The 14,911-nt window shown below is 44.1% G+C and overlaps 1 protein-coding gene across 1 annotated transcript; it reads right to left on the bottom strand.

Annotated features, from left to right (window-relative positions):
- Window positions 1-1,428: 1,428 nt before the first annotated feature.
- F5J12DRAFT_907713 (uncharacterized protein) lies at window positions 1,429-2,261 on the bottom strand (the record flags this gene model as incomplete). Its single annotated transcript, XM_051748976.1, has 4 exons — window positions 1,429-1,650; window positions 1,728-1,804; window positions 1,907-2,182; window positions 2,213-2,261. 4 exons carry the CDS (start codon window positions 2,259-2,261, stop codon window positions 1,429-1,431), a joined length of 624 nt encoding a protein of 207 aa, XP_051594754.1.
- Window positions 2,262-14,911: the final 12,650 nt, after the last annotated feature.

The raw sequence follows: 14,911 nt of genomic DNA, 5'->3' as shown, positions 1-14,911 counted from the left end.
ATAGGCACACCACCACATGCTTTCTTTGTCTTTGTGTTGGTTTTGGCTTGTTTTCACCACTGAGCCACACTTTGACTCACACTGTTTCACTCACACTGATCCTGCAAAAAAAAGATATTGAGAAACTCAAAGGTGTATACCATGCATCAGAAATCCATGTGCAAAAAGATGCTTGGCATGCAAGGGCAAACACAGATCATGTTGAGAACATTGTTTCATTGGGAGAAGCACATCTATTTTCATGGAAGGCAATCCAGCAGTGGTGGGAGCACCAAAACTTTGCACATTCTACATTAGAGCTATTGGAAGTGGTTTAACTTGGAGATATAAACTGATAGGCAATATGTGCACTTAAACAAAATATTCAGCAAGAACATTACATGAAGAAAACATGGATACTAGAAAAAATTCAGTTGCAGCATTGTAATGGGAGTAAGTGTTGTTCATGTAGCATTTATGAGCTCAATGGGAGCAGGGATACTCAAGAGTATAGATTGCAAAGTTGATAAACTGTCCAGTTGGCAGTAGGCTGGCAAAGGAGGGTGCAGGTGCAGGTGCATGTGGCAGTGTGAGTATGCCAGGTACAGGTGTGTGAGGAGTGAATGTGTGTGCAGGTGCTACCTGTGTCAGAATGCAGAGTTCTGAAATATGAAAACTATGTAGAAGTCAGTGGACATAGTATGGAACAGGTGTCAAACTATACACCTTGATGTTCCAAGTATTTGATATCCTTTTTCTTTGCCTTTGGCAGGCTGCCCTCACCCTCACACACCACCACTAGTAAGCTTACCATCTGCTTTCTGGTTCTGAATTGCTTTGGCAGCCTCTGTGGCCTGATGTTTGGCCTGACAGTTGGTGACTGCCTTCATAGGCCAGATATCCTTGTTCTTCATCCCTCTTCTTCACCAGTGTCAGTACCTCTCCACCATAGACTTCAACAAATGCCCAGAATGTGCTAAGCATTGTTTGCAGGTCATCCAACACCTTCAGGCAATGATTGGAAGTGATGGTGGTGAGTGGACCATCTGGAAGTAATGCAATGCCAGTGAAACAGGAGTCAGGATAGTCTTGATTGTAGGCATCAGTGTGCCATCAAAATAAGGTCTAATGAACACAAAGAAGGTGTTCACCTACCCAATCAGTGCTTTCATGGGCCACAGACATCATTAGCCATTTTCCAAAAGCATTGAGTTGTTGACTGGGCTCATCCTTGATGGTTTCAATTGTGGTGGTCAGCTGAGCCATAGCACTGTTGGGGGAAGGACAGGATTTAGATGACATGGCTTTGCATGTGCAATTGTCACAGCACTGTCCAGTAGGTGCTGGAAGTGGCATGTTGAGCTGGGCATGTGGGAAGATAGAAGTTGACTCACACAAACAGCCAGGTGGGTTATCAAAGAACTTATCAGTGATTTCCTGCTGGCATCCTTAAGTCTCAACCCATTCATGCAGTGCAGGTTCCACTTTCTTATGGTAGGCCATGTCTTCCTCTTCATTATTTTTGCCATCAACAATTTCCACCTCATTGGAACTGACACATTGCAAGGCAGATGACTTGACTAACAGAATTGCCCACACTTGTACATGAGAAGACTGCCCTACATGACCTGCATGCTGTTGCCATATGGTCAAAGGACAGCAGCACACCAACTGAATGGTGAGAGTATATGTCAGGTATATCAAGCCCCTAATAGTTTTATTTATCTTTATCATTGCTGATAACATACTGGACGTGAGCTTACCATGCCACTGATCTCCATCACAATGAGGACTCTGGTCTGACCACCTTGGAAGTGCTGTAGTACTAATTTCTTTGACCCCAATGATCATCAAGTGTTTAAATAGTCTACACTCTGTCAAAGGTGTGCAGGTAGTATTTCCTATGACCTTCTCCATACTAGCTAACTGTCTAGAACTTTATTGATGAAAATCAGAGTGTGCAGAAGATCATTGCTGCTCTCCATGCCTTCACAAACAAAGTCCAGAGTGCTGATATTGGTAATATTTGGTATGATTTTGCATTCTTGTGTGACATTGATCCAATGATTTCCTAGATTGAGATAGAATGATTTGGCTGAACTGATGTGTAGAATGTGGCAGACTTCAGCAAGGACAGATGGGCTCATTCTAGCAGATGTTGCATATACTGGTATGTTGAGTGGGACAAATGACCACAATTTGTCTAACTCACCATACACAGGTCAAAAGTCACCACCCCACTGTGAGATGCAATGTGCCACATCATCAACATTGCTGAGCATATGCTTATGGTATGCTGATGTCACTAGCAGTGAGTTGGGCTGACTATTCTTGAGCACCATCTCTGGAGACATGAATATAAATTGATAGCTCATTTCCCTCAATTCTTGTACTGATCTTCAGTGATATGTGCAGGGAAACCATAGGTTCAAATGTCTCCTGAACATCCCATCCTTGTCTGCCCCATCTCAGCCTATCCAGCTTGGACAGTGTATTCTTTTTGTCAGTATGACCTCCAGGAGGACATTCTTTGGTCACCTTAGGTCTGTCATTCAGTTAGAAAGGTCTTATGTGGTTGTTTCAGTCTCTCCAGTCCAAGAAGCATATGGATCCTTCCTCCCTCCTCCCTGCAATGTCTTTGTACCCATCTTGTCCATTGTTCTTCCAAAATTGTGACAGCTACAGGATAATGTACTGTTCTCCACTCTCCCTGATCACATCCATGACAAGTATCATGCACATCTTGCCTTCTTGTTGCAAGATACAGCAGAAGATACTCCCCCTTCATCCTCTCTTCCAACAGAGTCTTGTGCATGAAGTTTTTATTTGCTTCACTGAGAGGACAGTTGGGAGGAAAAGTTATGATCCCCTATGCTCCCATCACCCCACAGACCCCCAAAGCTTGACCCCTTTTGACAACTGACACCTGACATCCCCTTTTGGATGTCCTATATTGGCATCAGATCAACACTTCCCCTCTGTCATCCCACCTTAGCCTAGAAGCAATTCCTTCAAGATGTGACATGGACAGCCTCTCCCTAATGCAATTCCCATGCACTTACTCATTCTGACAATGCTTGACTCATACTTTGGTATTCTGACTGTCCTTCCTATTGCCAATACATACCAATCTTTTGACTTTGCTCACTAATTCTTTGCTTTTTGGCTTATTATCCTTACCAATGCTCACCAATGCTTTCCAAGTCAATTACCCACTGCTTACATTCCTTACTTAACAGTTACCAATCACTTACCAAGTGTTTGCACCTCATTCTCCCCCTAAGAAATGCCCCTGTACTGTATATAAATCACTGTGTTTAGATATCTGAATAAGAAGAAGACATCAGAGAGCCCCTCTTGCTCACATTTCATCATCTCTCAGTAATTCATTCATCAGCCTCCATTAGTTGAGATTTTATTGAGGACCTAACTATTGTCTACTTCACTTATCATCATCTATCATCAATCAGCTTTTCTCCAAGTCCTCCCTGAGCTCAGAATAGCTTAGGACATCAAATTCAATCATCATTCATCCTTCTGTAGGCTGACAGCAGTCTACCCCATCCCAATCTCTCACATACTTGCTCCCTCTTTGTCAGGAGTGCCCCCAACTCTCAGCGCTCATCTTTGAGTGTTGTAACTCACAAAAACCCATGGTACTGCATAGGCACACCACCACTCACTTTTGTTGTCTTTTGTGTTGGTTTTGGTTGGTTTACACCACTGAACCACACTTTGACTCACAGCATGCCTCTCAGAATTGGTATGCCTGTGGACTCCATGAGCAGCAGTTATAAATGGAACCAAGGTACAGTAGCAGATCCATCCAGCAGTCTGATGTGAGTCAAAGCATGGAAAGGTGGTGGAAACCAACCAAAACCAACACCAAAGACAAATACAAGTGAGTGGTGGTTTACCTCTGTGGAACCTGGAGGGCAGAAAAATCTAAGGTGGGTGAATTTCAATGGTAGGTGCTCCTAGTGCAAGTTGTCAACAAGTTATGCAGGAGTAGATGAATGGATGATGACTGGGAGGGGGATGCTGACTAGAGTGATGAGCTTCAACAGAATGTGCTCCTGGTGCAAGTCATTGATGAGTTATGCAGGAGTGGATGGATGACTATGTGTGTGTGCTGACTAAGCACAGATGATACTTCAGATAATGAATGGAGGTAGATAGACCCTTAATGGAGCCTCAAATACCAAGGATGATGATTGGTGACAGATAGACCCCTTCATGGAGCTTCAACTGTTGATGATGAGTTACTTCAGAGATGAACTGAACTGACTGCTGAGTGACTTCTGATGATGATTGACTTGGGTTGTGGCTAAGTACATGAGGGTTTATATACTGTAGGGGGAGCACAGCCTATGACAATTGAGGCACAAATGCTTGGTAAGTAATGAGTAAGGACTGAGTAATCATGATGAATAAGCAAGAAATGAAAAGTAAGCAAGCAAGGAGGATTGGTGAGTATTGACAATGAATGAGTCAAGGACAGTCAAAATATCACAGAATGAGTCAAGGAATGTCAGAAACTGAGTAAGTGCACTGATATCACATTAGGGGGTGGTGATGCATGTCAGATCTTGGCAGAGACATCACTAGATCCAAAGATGGAATGACAGATGGATGGTGTTTCCTGATAGGGAAGTATTAATTCCAGAATTGAAGGGCATGAGTCAGGCATCAAAGGGCTAGGATATTGGGGGTCTGTGGGGCAATGGGAGCATAGGCGATCACATCTCCCACCCATTCATCCTCTCAGCATTCATCCTCTCAGCAAAGTTAACAAAATGCTTTATGAACAGGGCTCTGATGGAGGAGGAGGAGAAGGGGGGACATCTTCTGCTGGATCTTGCAGTAAGAAGGCAAGATGCACATCATACTCATCATGGATGCAATCAGGGAGGCAGGAGAACAGTAGATTATACTGCAGCTGTTGCAATGTGGTGAGAGTGATGGATAAGATTGGAATAAAGACATTGCAGGGAGCAGGGAGGAATGATCCATATGCTTCAGCAAGTGGGGAGACTGAAAAGACCACATAAGACCTTTCTAACCATGTGACAAACCTGAGGCAACCAAAGAACATCCTTCTGGAAGTCATACTGACAAGGAGAACATGCTGACCAAGCTGCATGGGATGAGACAGGGCTGACAACAATGGGATGAACCAGGGGGGTTCAGGATGGAAGCTGGTGGGAATGCCTGGCAGATATACATAGCCACTGTCTCTGGCAAGAGAGACAAGTGAGATGATTGATCAAGAGGCAGCCATATCTGATGGATTTAGCAAAATGAGCATCTGATGGATGAAGTGCTGTAGAAATGCATAGGGTATGAGGATCCTTTCCAAATTTAGAAGGCAGAATTGCATGGCTGAGCACTTTAAGCAAGTGTGAGAATGGAGTTGATATCTTTGGAAATGGTGGAGATACAATGAAAACCAGAATGCCATACACAGGCACTAAAAACCTTTGATGCATGCTTAACTCACATCCTCTTTTCTCTTTAGCACTGATGATTCATTCTTGTGTGAAGGATGACTGCTCATGTCCAACAGTCTTTCTATACATGAGGGCTTTGGTCTTCATCTGCATGGCACCATGTGCAACTCATTGATGAGTTATCCAGAGTCAGCTGTAACCATGTCCACAACACCTTTAGTGTGTGACACCACTGAGAGGATCAGCAGTGATGAGGACACTTAGGTAGATTCTATGTAAGTTTACTTTTTAGGATTAAACCAAAACAGGTGAAATCCTGCCAAATTTGGATTTAATGTGACTTGATCCCCTTGTGACCAGGGAAAAGTCTCCAGACATTCTGTAGCATGGAAAATTCCAACACTAGCTAGACAGTGCCAGAAGAATGTCTTGATACTAACCAGAGAGATGATTTCTTGAATTGTGGTAAAAGAGAGAGGCTTAACAGTACAAGTCCAATGTTTGTCATTGTTTACATGATGACAAATCATCTGGAAGATCATGTGGTTTATTATGTAATCATATTTTCCTATCCCTCCTGAGATCTCAGCTTCTGGTTCTCCAAATACCTGTCATGACCATGACATTGGCATAAGCCCCTAACATCTACTCCACCCTCTTCTGATGCATTCCTGTGCTCCTCTGACCCTCCTGACACATCTCCACACCTCTCTGAGGTCCCCTGCCTGCATTCCAACCAAGTCCACTCACCTCTGCTCTCAGGCCAGTCATGTGGAGGCCAGACCTTCATCTGTGCCTCCTCTGAGACCTTGGTTGGCTCAGCAGGTTGTCAGACTTGCAACCCTGCATTCCAGATAGGGTGCTGCCCTTGTATCAGTTTTTCTCTGTTCTTCCACTCCTTCAGTATATACATACCCTCTCTCCCTCATTGTAGTAGTTTCCTTGTCTCAGTTGAGGTCCCCATCATCCCTATCCTCTGTCCCTTGTGTCAGAGGTACTGCTAACCTGTTATATGATTATTGGCCTGCATTTTACATGGCCCCACCCTTGACCTACATCATACAGTGGCTCAAAAAACTGACTGCATATTTGGACATTTTTCACTAAAGTCAATACTGCCCCATATCCCCTAACCTAGGCCCTAACCTATAAGTGTATGAAACAAAGCCCTTACCATTGGCTCTCTATTGGTGCAGGGGTCAAGGGTTTTGGATAAGGTTTGATCAAATGGCAGCCATTTCAAAATGGTGACTCATGCAGTCAGTTTTTTGACTTTATATCAATTTAAGTATCTAGTACTTCATATGAGCTCCTTCGGCCCTAATAACTGCTTCAATCCTTCTAGGCATGCTTTCTATCCATTTTTGACACTGCTCCTCATCAATCTTCGCCCACTCTTCCACCACTCTTTCCCACAGTCAGTGAATGACTGTAGGAGCACTCTCATAACCTGAGAGGCATCTCTTGAGGTGATTCCAAGTATGTTCAATGGGATTACAGTCTGGAGATTGTGCAGGCCAGTCCAGAAGGTTGATTTCCTGTTCTTCCAACCAAGTTTGGGCTCTCCTAGAGGTGTGCTTGGGGCCATTATCTTGTTGAAAGATTATATGACCTTCTGGAATTCCAGAATCTTCCAAGCTTTGCAGCAGTCCCTGCTCCAAAATGGCCACATACTGTTCAGCATCCATCCATCCTTCCACCTCACTCAAAACCCCTTCTCCATTCCACCTTCTGCAGCCCCATTCCATCAGTGAACCACTTCCAAACTTAACTGTATCCTTGACCTCTCTAGCAATTAGCCCTTCACTCTTCTGTTTCCACACATACTCTTTCCCATCTGACCCAGTCCTACATATTTAGGTCTCATCTGACCATATAACTCTCATCCAGTCCTCCACAGTCCAATTCTGGTACTTGAGAGCAACAGCTAGCCTTCTCTTCTTGTGTCCATTAGAAAGCAAGGGCTTCTTTTTCTTGACCACACCCTTTACAGAGGCTTCCTTGAGGCTATTTCTAACAGTCTGTGGCAGACAGGAGTATCAATAAGAGAATTGATGAATTGAATGGCATGGACAGCATTTTTGGCCTTGCCAGTAATGATTTGCTGAACAATAGCCCTTTTGTTGGTAGGGGTAAGCTTTAATGGATGGCCACCACAAAGCCTAGTCCTCTCTGGCTGAAGTTTCAGAAGGACCTGGCATACTGTAGACTGCCCTAAGCCAGTTTGGGAAGCAATTTTCCTGGTAGAAAGATCAAGAGAGGAGAGAGATATGTTGCTCTTTCTTTGAGGTGCAGAGATGGGTTTCATAGTGATGGTGGGGTTTATTTATAGTGTCTGACACTCAATTACATAAAGGTGACATAATAGAACCATTACCAAATGTATGCACTAATATTACAGTATGCCAGGGTCTAATATATGTAATTGGAACCTAAAGTCAAAAGACTGACCACATGAGTCATCATTTTGAAATGGCTGCCATTTGATCAAACCTTATCCAAAACCCTTGACCCCTGCACCAATAGAGAGCCAATGGTAAGGGCTTTGTTTCATACACTTATGGGTTAGGGCCTAGGTTAGGGGATATATGGGGCAGTATTGACTTTAGTGAAAAATGTCCAAACATGTGGTCAGTTTTTTGAGCCACTGTATATCAGGCTGCATAGTACCCCAACATAATTAGTATGAATATCAACAATAAAGTCCCCACTTCTGACTCCCTCTGAGTTCCCTCCAGAGTTTCATCTCCACTCCTCTGAATCTGCTCTGCCTCTGAAATACAAGGGCTGAGCTCACACAAGGGGGCAGTGCACTAGCTGAACCTGATGCCCTCCCATCCAACCTCCAAACTCCAACTCTGACCTCTGTCTCTGAAACTTCCCTCCATATTCCTCCACTCCTTGTTCATTGGATATCTTGCCACCCAGTGGTCAGATTTGCTTCAGACTTTTGACCCCTGTACTCTGCAGCCCAACCCACTCCTACTCCACCCCAAGAGGAAGTCAGGGGTGTTGTGCAACTTTGACAATATCCTTTTCAATTCAAAAGTGAAAAAACCCTTTCAATGGTATTGCAGTTTTAAATCAATGATATCTCCACTGACTTTCAGCTGAATCACATGACAAAGGTACCATTCTGTAGCCAAGAGCAAGTACTAAATTTGGTCCTAGAGAAGCAAAGTGAAATTTTCACCCCTTTTTGTGCTACACTCCACAACCCCATTTAGAGCAAACAATGAATGGGTTTTTGGAGTCACTGTACTGATGGTCCAAGAAACTGAAGTTCTGATTTCACTTCAGGTGTTTTGATGACTTGAGAAAATCTGATATCAAAAATTTCAGACCAAAATTCAGAATGTCAGAATAAAATCAGAACTTTAGAATTTCAGATCATCAGAATGCCATAAGTGAAAATCAGAGCTTCAGAAATTTTGTCAAGTTGCTGATGTTTTGATTATTTTTCTCAGTTTATACCTGCTAAGTCCATGACAAAGGTCAGAGGACTGAAGACCAAAGGGTGACAACTCTGAGTCTAACATGTGTGCTAGACTCCTGCACAAGTGAGGTCAAAGTCAGAGGTTGAAAGCCAAGGGGGTCAGATGTGAAAGTTGAGAGTCAACTTGTACTTAAGCCAGAGGGTTCAAGGGGAGACTAATTTGATATTCAGACTGAGGTCTAAGTACAGAAGTAACTATGATTTATATACCAAGGACCTGTAACCCAAAGACTGAGGTTACCAATGGGTCACTAAATAACAGTGTAAAGTGTCAAGCTTAAGGGATAAGCAAGAGTGGAAGGAGTTAAAGGTCAAGGGTCAATGACAGGTGCTGCCTCAGCACAAGCAAGGGCTGTGCAGAGAGCTAACTGGAAAGAGAACAAAGAAAACCAAGTATCACTGGCATTCAGCATGTGGTCAGTGTTCACATTCCAGGGCCAAAGTGCCAATTTGTCAGCATATGACAATACCTCACTTGTATACCCACCTAATATGCAAGCTTTGGGAGAGTGAGATATTGGCACCTAGGTGGTGGCCATATGAGATGGAGTCATAAGGATTGCCAAGAGTGTAGATCATACAGTTCATTGCTTAATCTATCATGTACAACCATGCTTTGGCCGAAAGTAGGGAATAAGAAGAGGTGAATATGTGAGGTAGAGGGCTTGACATCCCTACAGCAGTTTGAGCAGCTCACTGCCTTCCAGAGACATACCCCTCATGGCACATCAGGAGTGTCAGATATGTATATTGATACAGCATTATGCTCATCAGGTGACACAATTGAAAGTGAGATGGTGAGGATGCAATTATTTGAGGGAGGTTGGGCTACATTGTCCTGGCTGTTGCTATTGCCATTGGGCAGGACAGGTTAGATTCAAGATCAGTGAGATGTCCACATGGAACTCATGGGCAGAACTGTATTTTGGGAGATTTTGTGCAAATTGTGATGATTTCCATAACATAATATGTATCATGTAAGTGAGAATGTCTGTAAATATTTATTACTGATACATTGTATGTAGGTCAGACAAAAACTAAAGAATTGCACTGAAGCATTGCTGCCACTTGTTGCCATGAACCATCTGGCTTAAATCCAGCTCTATTCCACCCCTTGGGATGACCATAGTGTTCCAAATTGAATAAAATTTGTTCCAGAATGTTGGAGGTATCCAAAGCAACAATCTGCCCTTTGGACCTCTGATCCAGCCATTGTTGAAAAGTTTAACAGGTTGATACTTCACATGCACATCTTCCTCCAGAATGCCATCAAGCAGTTGTTGAGTGTCATGCAATGCATGCAAAGAACACAATGAAAAATGGATTAGGAATGCTGCATTAGATTTAAGTTAGCTGAGTAAAGTCAGAGGACATAACAAGTGGAGCTACTCGCAACTGACAACCTGTGGAGGAACATTTGCACCACTTGGGTTGGAGGGAACAGTTATCACCTGCCCATCTTCATTGCTACAAGTAGCTGCCACCCTGACCTCTGACCCCATGACAACCCTCTTGCCATCAGAGGAGAATCCAATTGAGTACACCCTTCCAGTATGCCCCTCAAGAGGGCCACCAATCTGGACACCTCTCTCAGCATCCCAGATCCTCACAGTGTTGTCCCAAGAGCCTGAGACAATTCTCTTGCCATCAGAGGAGAATCCAACTGAGTACACCCTTCCAGTATGCCCCTCAAGAGGGCCATCAATCTGGACACCTCTCTCAGCATCCCAGATCCTCACAGTGTTGTCATCTGAGCCTGAGACAATCCTCTTGCCATCAGAGGAGAATCCAACTGACTTGACCCAATCAGTATGCCCCTCAAGAGGGCCACCAATCTGGACACCTCTATCAGCATCCCAGATCCTCACAGTGTTGTCATAAGAGCCTGAGACAATCCTCTTGCCATCAGAGGAGAATCCAACTGAGTAGACCACTCCAGTATGCCCCCTAAGAGGGCCACCAAGCTGGACACCTCTCTCAGCATCCCAGATCCTCACAGTGTTGTCATAAGAGCCTGAGACAATCCTCTTGCCATCAGAGGAGAATCTGACTGAGTAGACCACTCTAGTATGCCCCTCAAGAGGGCCACCAATCTGGACACCTCTCTCAGCATCCCAAATCCTCACAGTGTTGTCATAAGAGCCTGAGACAATCCTCTTGCCATCAGAGGAGAATCCAACTGAGTTGACCCCTTTAGTATGCCCCTCAAGAGGGCCACCAATCTGGACACCTCTCTCAGCATCCCAAATCCTCACAGTGTTGTCATAAGAGCATGAGACAACCCTCTTGCCATCAGAGGAAATTCCAACTGACTGGACTGAGCTAATGTGTCCCTGCAATGCAACCTGAGCAGCTGGCCATTCCTTTTGCCTTCCTACAGCAACACTGACAAGGTGTGAAAATTTTGGCATGAGCATTCCAGAAATCTTTGTGTTTGAGGGTGTAAAATGCAATGCAGAAATATAACAGTGGGGGGTGCTGTGGGAGATCACACTCCCAAAGTTCTGCACAAATTTGATCCCATCTTGTGCTAGCATAAGGGCATCCTCAACATCCTCCTTGCCCTTGTATATTATATTAGATAGCATCATGCACAACACTACTTTACCCACCTGTAGCCATGATATAGCAGAGGCAAGTGCACTCGCAGCATGTCCAAGTCCATCAAGCAGACACAATGCCTCGAGCCAAAATAGCAGCTTTTCACATCCAACAAAGGTCTTTACCAGCATTGCAAGTCTTGAATCATAGTCAGCTCTCTGCAGATGGTGTGCCCAGCACTGACATGAGTAGGATAGATGAGGTGTGATGTTTTTGCTAACTCTCTCCTCCAAATCAGCAACTTCCAAGTTGCAGGAGTAGGAACTTTCTAATCCACAGATATTGAATTTCAGGTCATTGCAGAGGGTGTGCAACAATGCAAAGGTGAGGTAACTATGAACACCAGTGCTAGATGCACCAATAAAGTATTTCCCACTTCATGAAGCATCATCAAGGAAGTCATAGAAAGATACATGGAGAGGTCGAACAACAGTGTGCCTGTCTGATATCCCACTCAATAGAGGTGCCATAAATTCAAGAATGATGATCATGTTGAAATGATCTTCCTCTGAGGGGAAGTGACTGCACATCTCATTTAAGGTATCGAACCACAGAGGTGCAAACATTGACATGACCTGCTGCATCATGGAGTGGAACTGTGCCAGCATAGTTGTCAGCATGGTCTTGTCCACAGGTACCATATCCTCCAGGATTGTTTTGTACATGACATCCAACTGGGTCCCCCCACCTCTGACACAAGGGAAAATGATCTCCTTGCAATGCTCCATGACTGTTTGACCCAGCCTATTTGGCTTAATGAATCTGCAGGCCAGATGAACCCACTCAAATAGACCATTTGACTTCTGAGCAATAGTCTGGACTTCCAAAGCTCCAATCTCTGGAAGATGTTGAAGCTCAGTGGAAACATACAATCAGATGTCACACTCAGTGGATACTCCAGAAATGGCATCCAACGAGGCAGCTTTAACATGCACAACGGTACTCAGGACATGCTCAATGTCTGGCAGTGGCCTAAACATCAGAAGGATGCAGAAATTGGAAGGCAGATGAGCAGCTTCTGGCGAAGTGAAGAGAGATAGGATGTGCTCCCTCGATGTGTCCAGCCTGCTTTCATCCAAGGCATCAATCAACATGACCACATTGCCAATGATCTCCCCATTGACCTTAGACAACAGCTCCAAAACAAGCTGCTCCCACTGCTGCACCACATCTGGAGTGGTTTTGAGGGAATGGTCCTTTGACATGGCCTCTGCCAATGCTCACTGAAACACTGGGTCACGATCAGCCAGATTGCAAGCAATCATGGCCAGAATCTTCTCCTCAGTGTTCAGCCTGTCTCTCATGAGTGAAGCAAAAGCAAGACCTGAGTCCTCCCACATCTTTGATCCACAACACAATTGTATGAGCAATGGCTGATTTCCCCCTTTCCACCTGTCCATGAAGCCACAAGATATGAGGAGCATCTATGTTAGGATTGCTGATCCAGTTGATGATCTGCTGTAAAATCTCCTTCCTTGTGCCATTGAGGCATTTCTTCATCTTGTTCAGCTCCATGCCCCCTGCATAGGCCATACCATTGAGATTCAAGTCTTCAAATATGTGGTATGTGTTAACCTGAGTGTCCCAGATGGCGTGGTCACAGTACTGTTGCATCAAGTTGTCTAGAGTCTTAGAGTAGCCATTCATGACAGTCTGCATCTCAGAGAAAATGTTCTTCGCAGTTCTTTTCCCTGAGGGCATATTATATCAGGACATGGTAACCGAGACAAGGATAGGACCTACAGAAGCTTTTTGTTGCAGAATAGCTGTTGATAAACTGCACAGAGTCACTTATCGCTCATGCAATCTTCGCAAGGGTATCTTTCATTTCATCAATTTTGTTTATGCTATCTTTTTCTGTAAGGAATTCGTAGATGCTTTGTACCCTGTCAAGAAGACCAGATATCATGCTGTCTAGATTTGCTTGATTTATGAACTACAGATGGCTATGTCAGATGCAAAATGCCCATGGTAAGCACAAATGAACCTGAGCAGCAGACATTAAGATTCCTAGCACAATCTGGGCATAGGGGTGGACCTGGCATGCACATGTGATCATTGTATGGATACAGAAAGTGAAATACTTATGTTGGCAAGAGTGGAAATGACTTGATTGAAAACTTTGAAAGGTTTGAGATACATATCACTCAAATTTTGAATCTCAGAGAATGTGGTATCAGCATTACCAATGGCATCAACAGCATCTTGAGTGACACACAGAATGCAATCAATGCTGCTGAAACTTTCCATTGCAGCATCAACATCCTTCCCAGCCGATGTTGGCACATGTTCAGGATCAGGTTTAGCAATTGACTTTTCAACCTGTCAGGTAGAATCACTTAACCATCATAGCAGCTGCACATCACAAAGCACACACATTCTTGGTTGAAACTGTCTTGGATGTTTCCTGTTGGGCTTGAGCCCCACCACCAGAACTTGTGGCTGCAGCATGTTGAGCAAATCACTCAGCATCATGGCATCCAATTGGATATGGCAGATCACATACATCCAGACCTGGAGCTGCATGTGACTGTTCCCGTTCCTTCTGAACTCCCCCGCTGGAGCCTGAACCAGCAATTTCTGCTGCAATGGTAGTTGAAGGACTTTGGTTCAATCAATTGAAGAAGCATTTCATTCTGGCAAGCATACCCAGAGAGGCCATGCCTATTGTTGCAGGTACAGAGGCAAGATCCCCTGTGTGAGCCTCGGAGCATCCTGGTGACTATTTTTTTGCATTTTGATAAAATATATTTCTCAGATGAAGTGATAGCTACATACTGAAGCAAGGCTGGAGGTCAAGTTGGACGATTTCACAAATCCCAAGAGATGATGTTTCTGTGACTGCGTTCTAGCCATCGAGAAATGGATGTGACTGTAATGTCATGAATTTGAGCTTTGGTTTGAAGTTGAGGGTGCAGTTGAGGTGGTGGTAATGGTTAGTTCAAAATTAGGTGCCATCAACATGTTGCAGCTGGTGCACAGACTGACTGCCAGATTTAGAGTGCATTTCCCCTGTGTTTCTGCCAGCATGCTCTATGATCCCTCACTCTGAATGACATTGATCCCATGCCAACCAGACCAGGTACCTTTGTCAATGATTTCTTCAGCACTCACCTCTCCACCATCCCCAGCACCAAACTCAACCCATTCACTGGGTCCATCACCATGCCACCATCTTCACTCCCAACATGCAGCTCATTACATTTGTGAATCATGATCCCAACAATTACTGCAGTTTGCAAAAATGATGACAATAGTCAAATAATTGCAAGTCGAATCATGAGGATTTCCAAATTAGGAAATGAAATGCATGCAATGTATAGGAGTGCTCATACTCTACAGTAGTCCAGGATTCTGTCAATATAGGTTTGTTCTAGTCCCTGCC

Source organism: Pisolithus orientalis (assembly GCF_024613125.1).
Source record: "Pisolithus orientalis strain OTSU chromosome Unknown F5J12scaffold_76, whole genome shotgun sequence".
In the NCBI taxonomy this organism is placed as follows: domain Eukaryota; kingdom Fungi; phylum Basidiomycota; class Agaricomycetes; order Boletales; family Pisolithaceae; genus Pisolithus; species Pisolithus orientalis.
The sequence above is the reverse complement of the archived record's forward strand: the minus strand, read 5'-3'. Positions and strand labels throughout refer to the sequence as shown.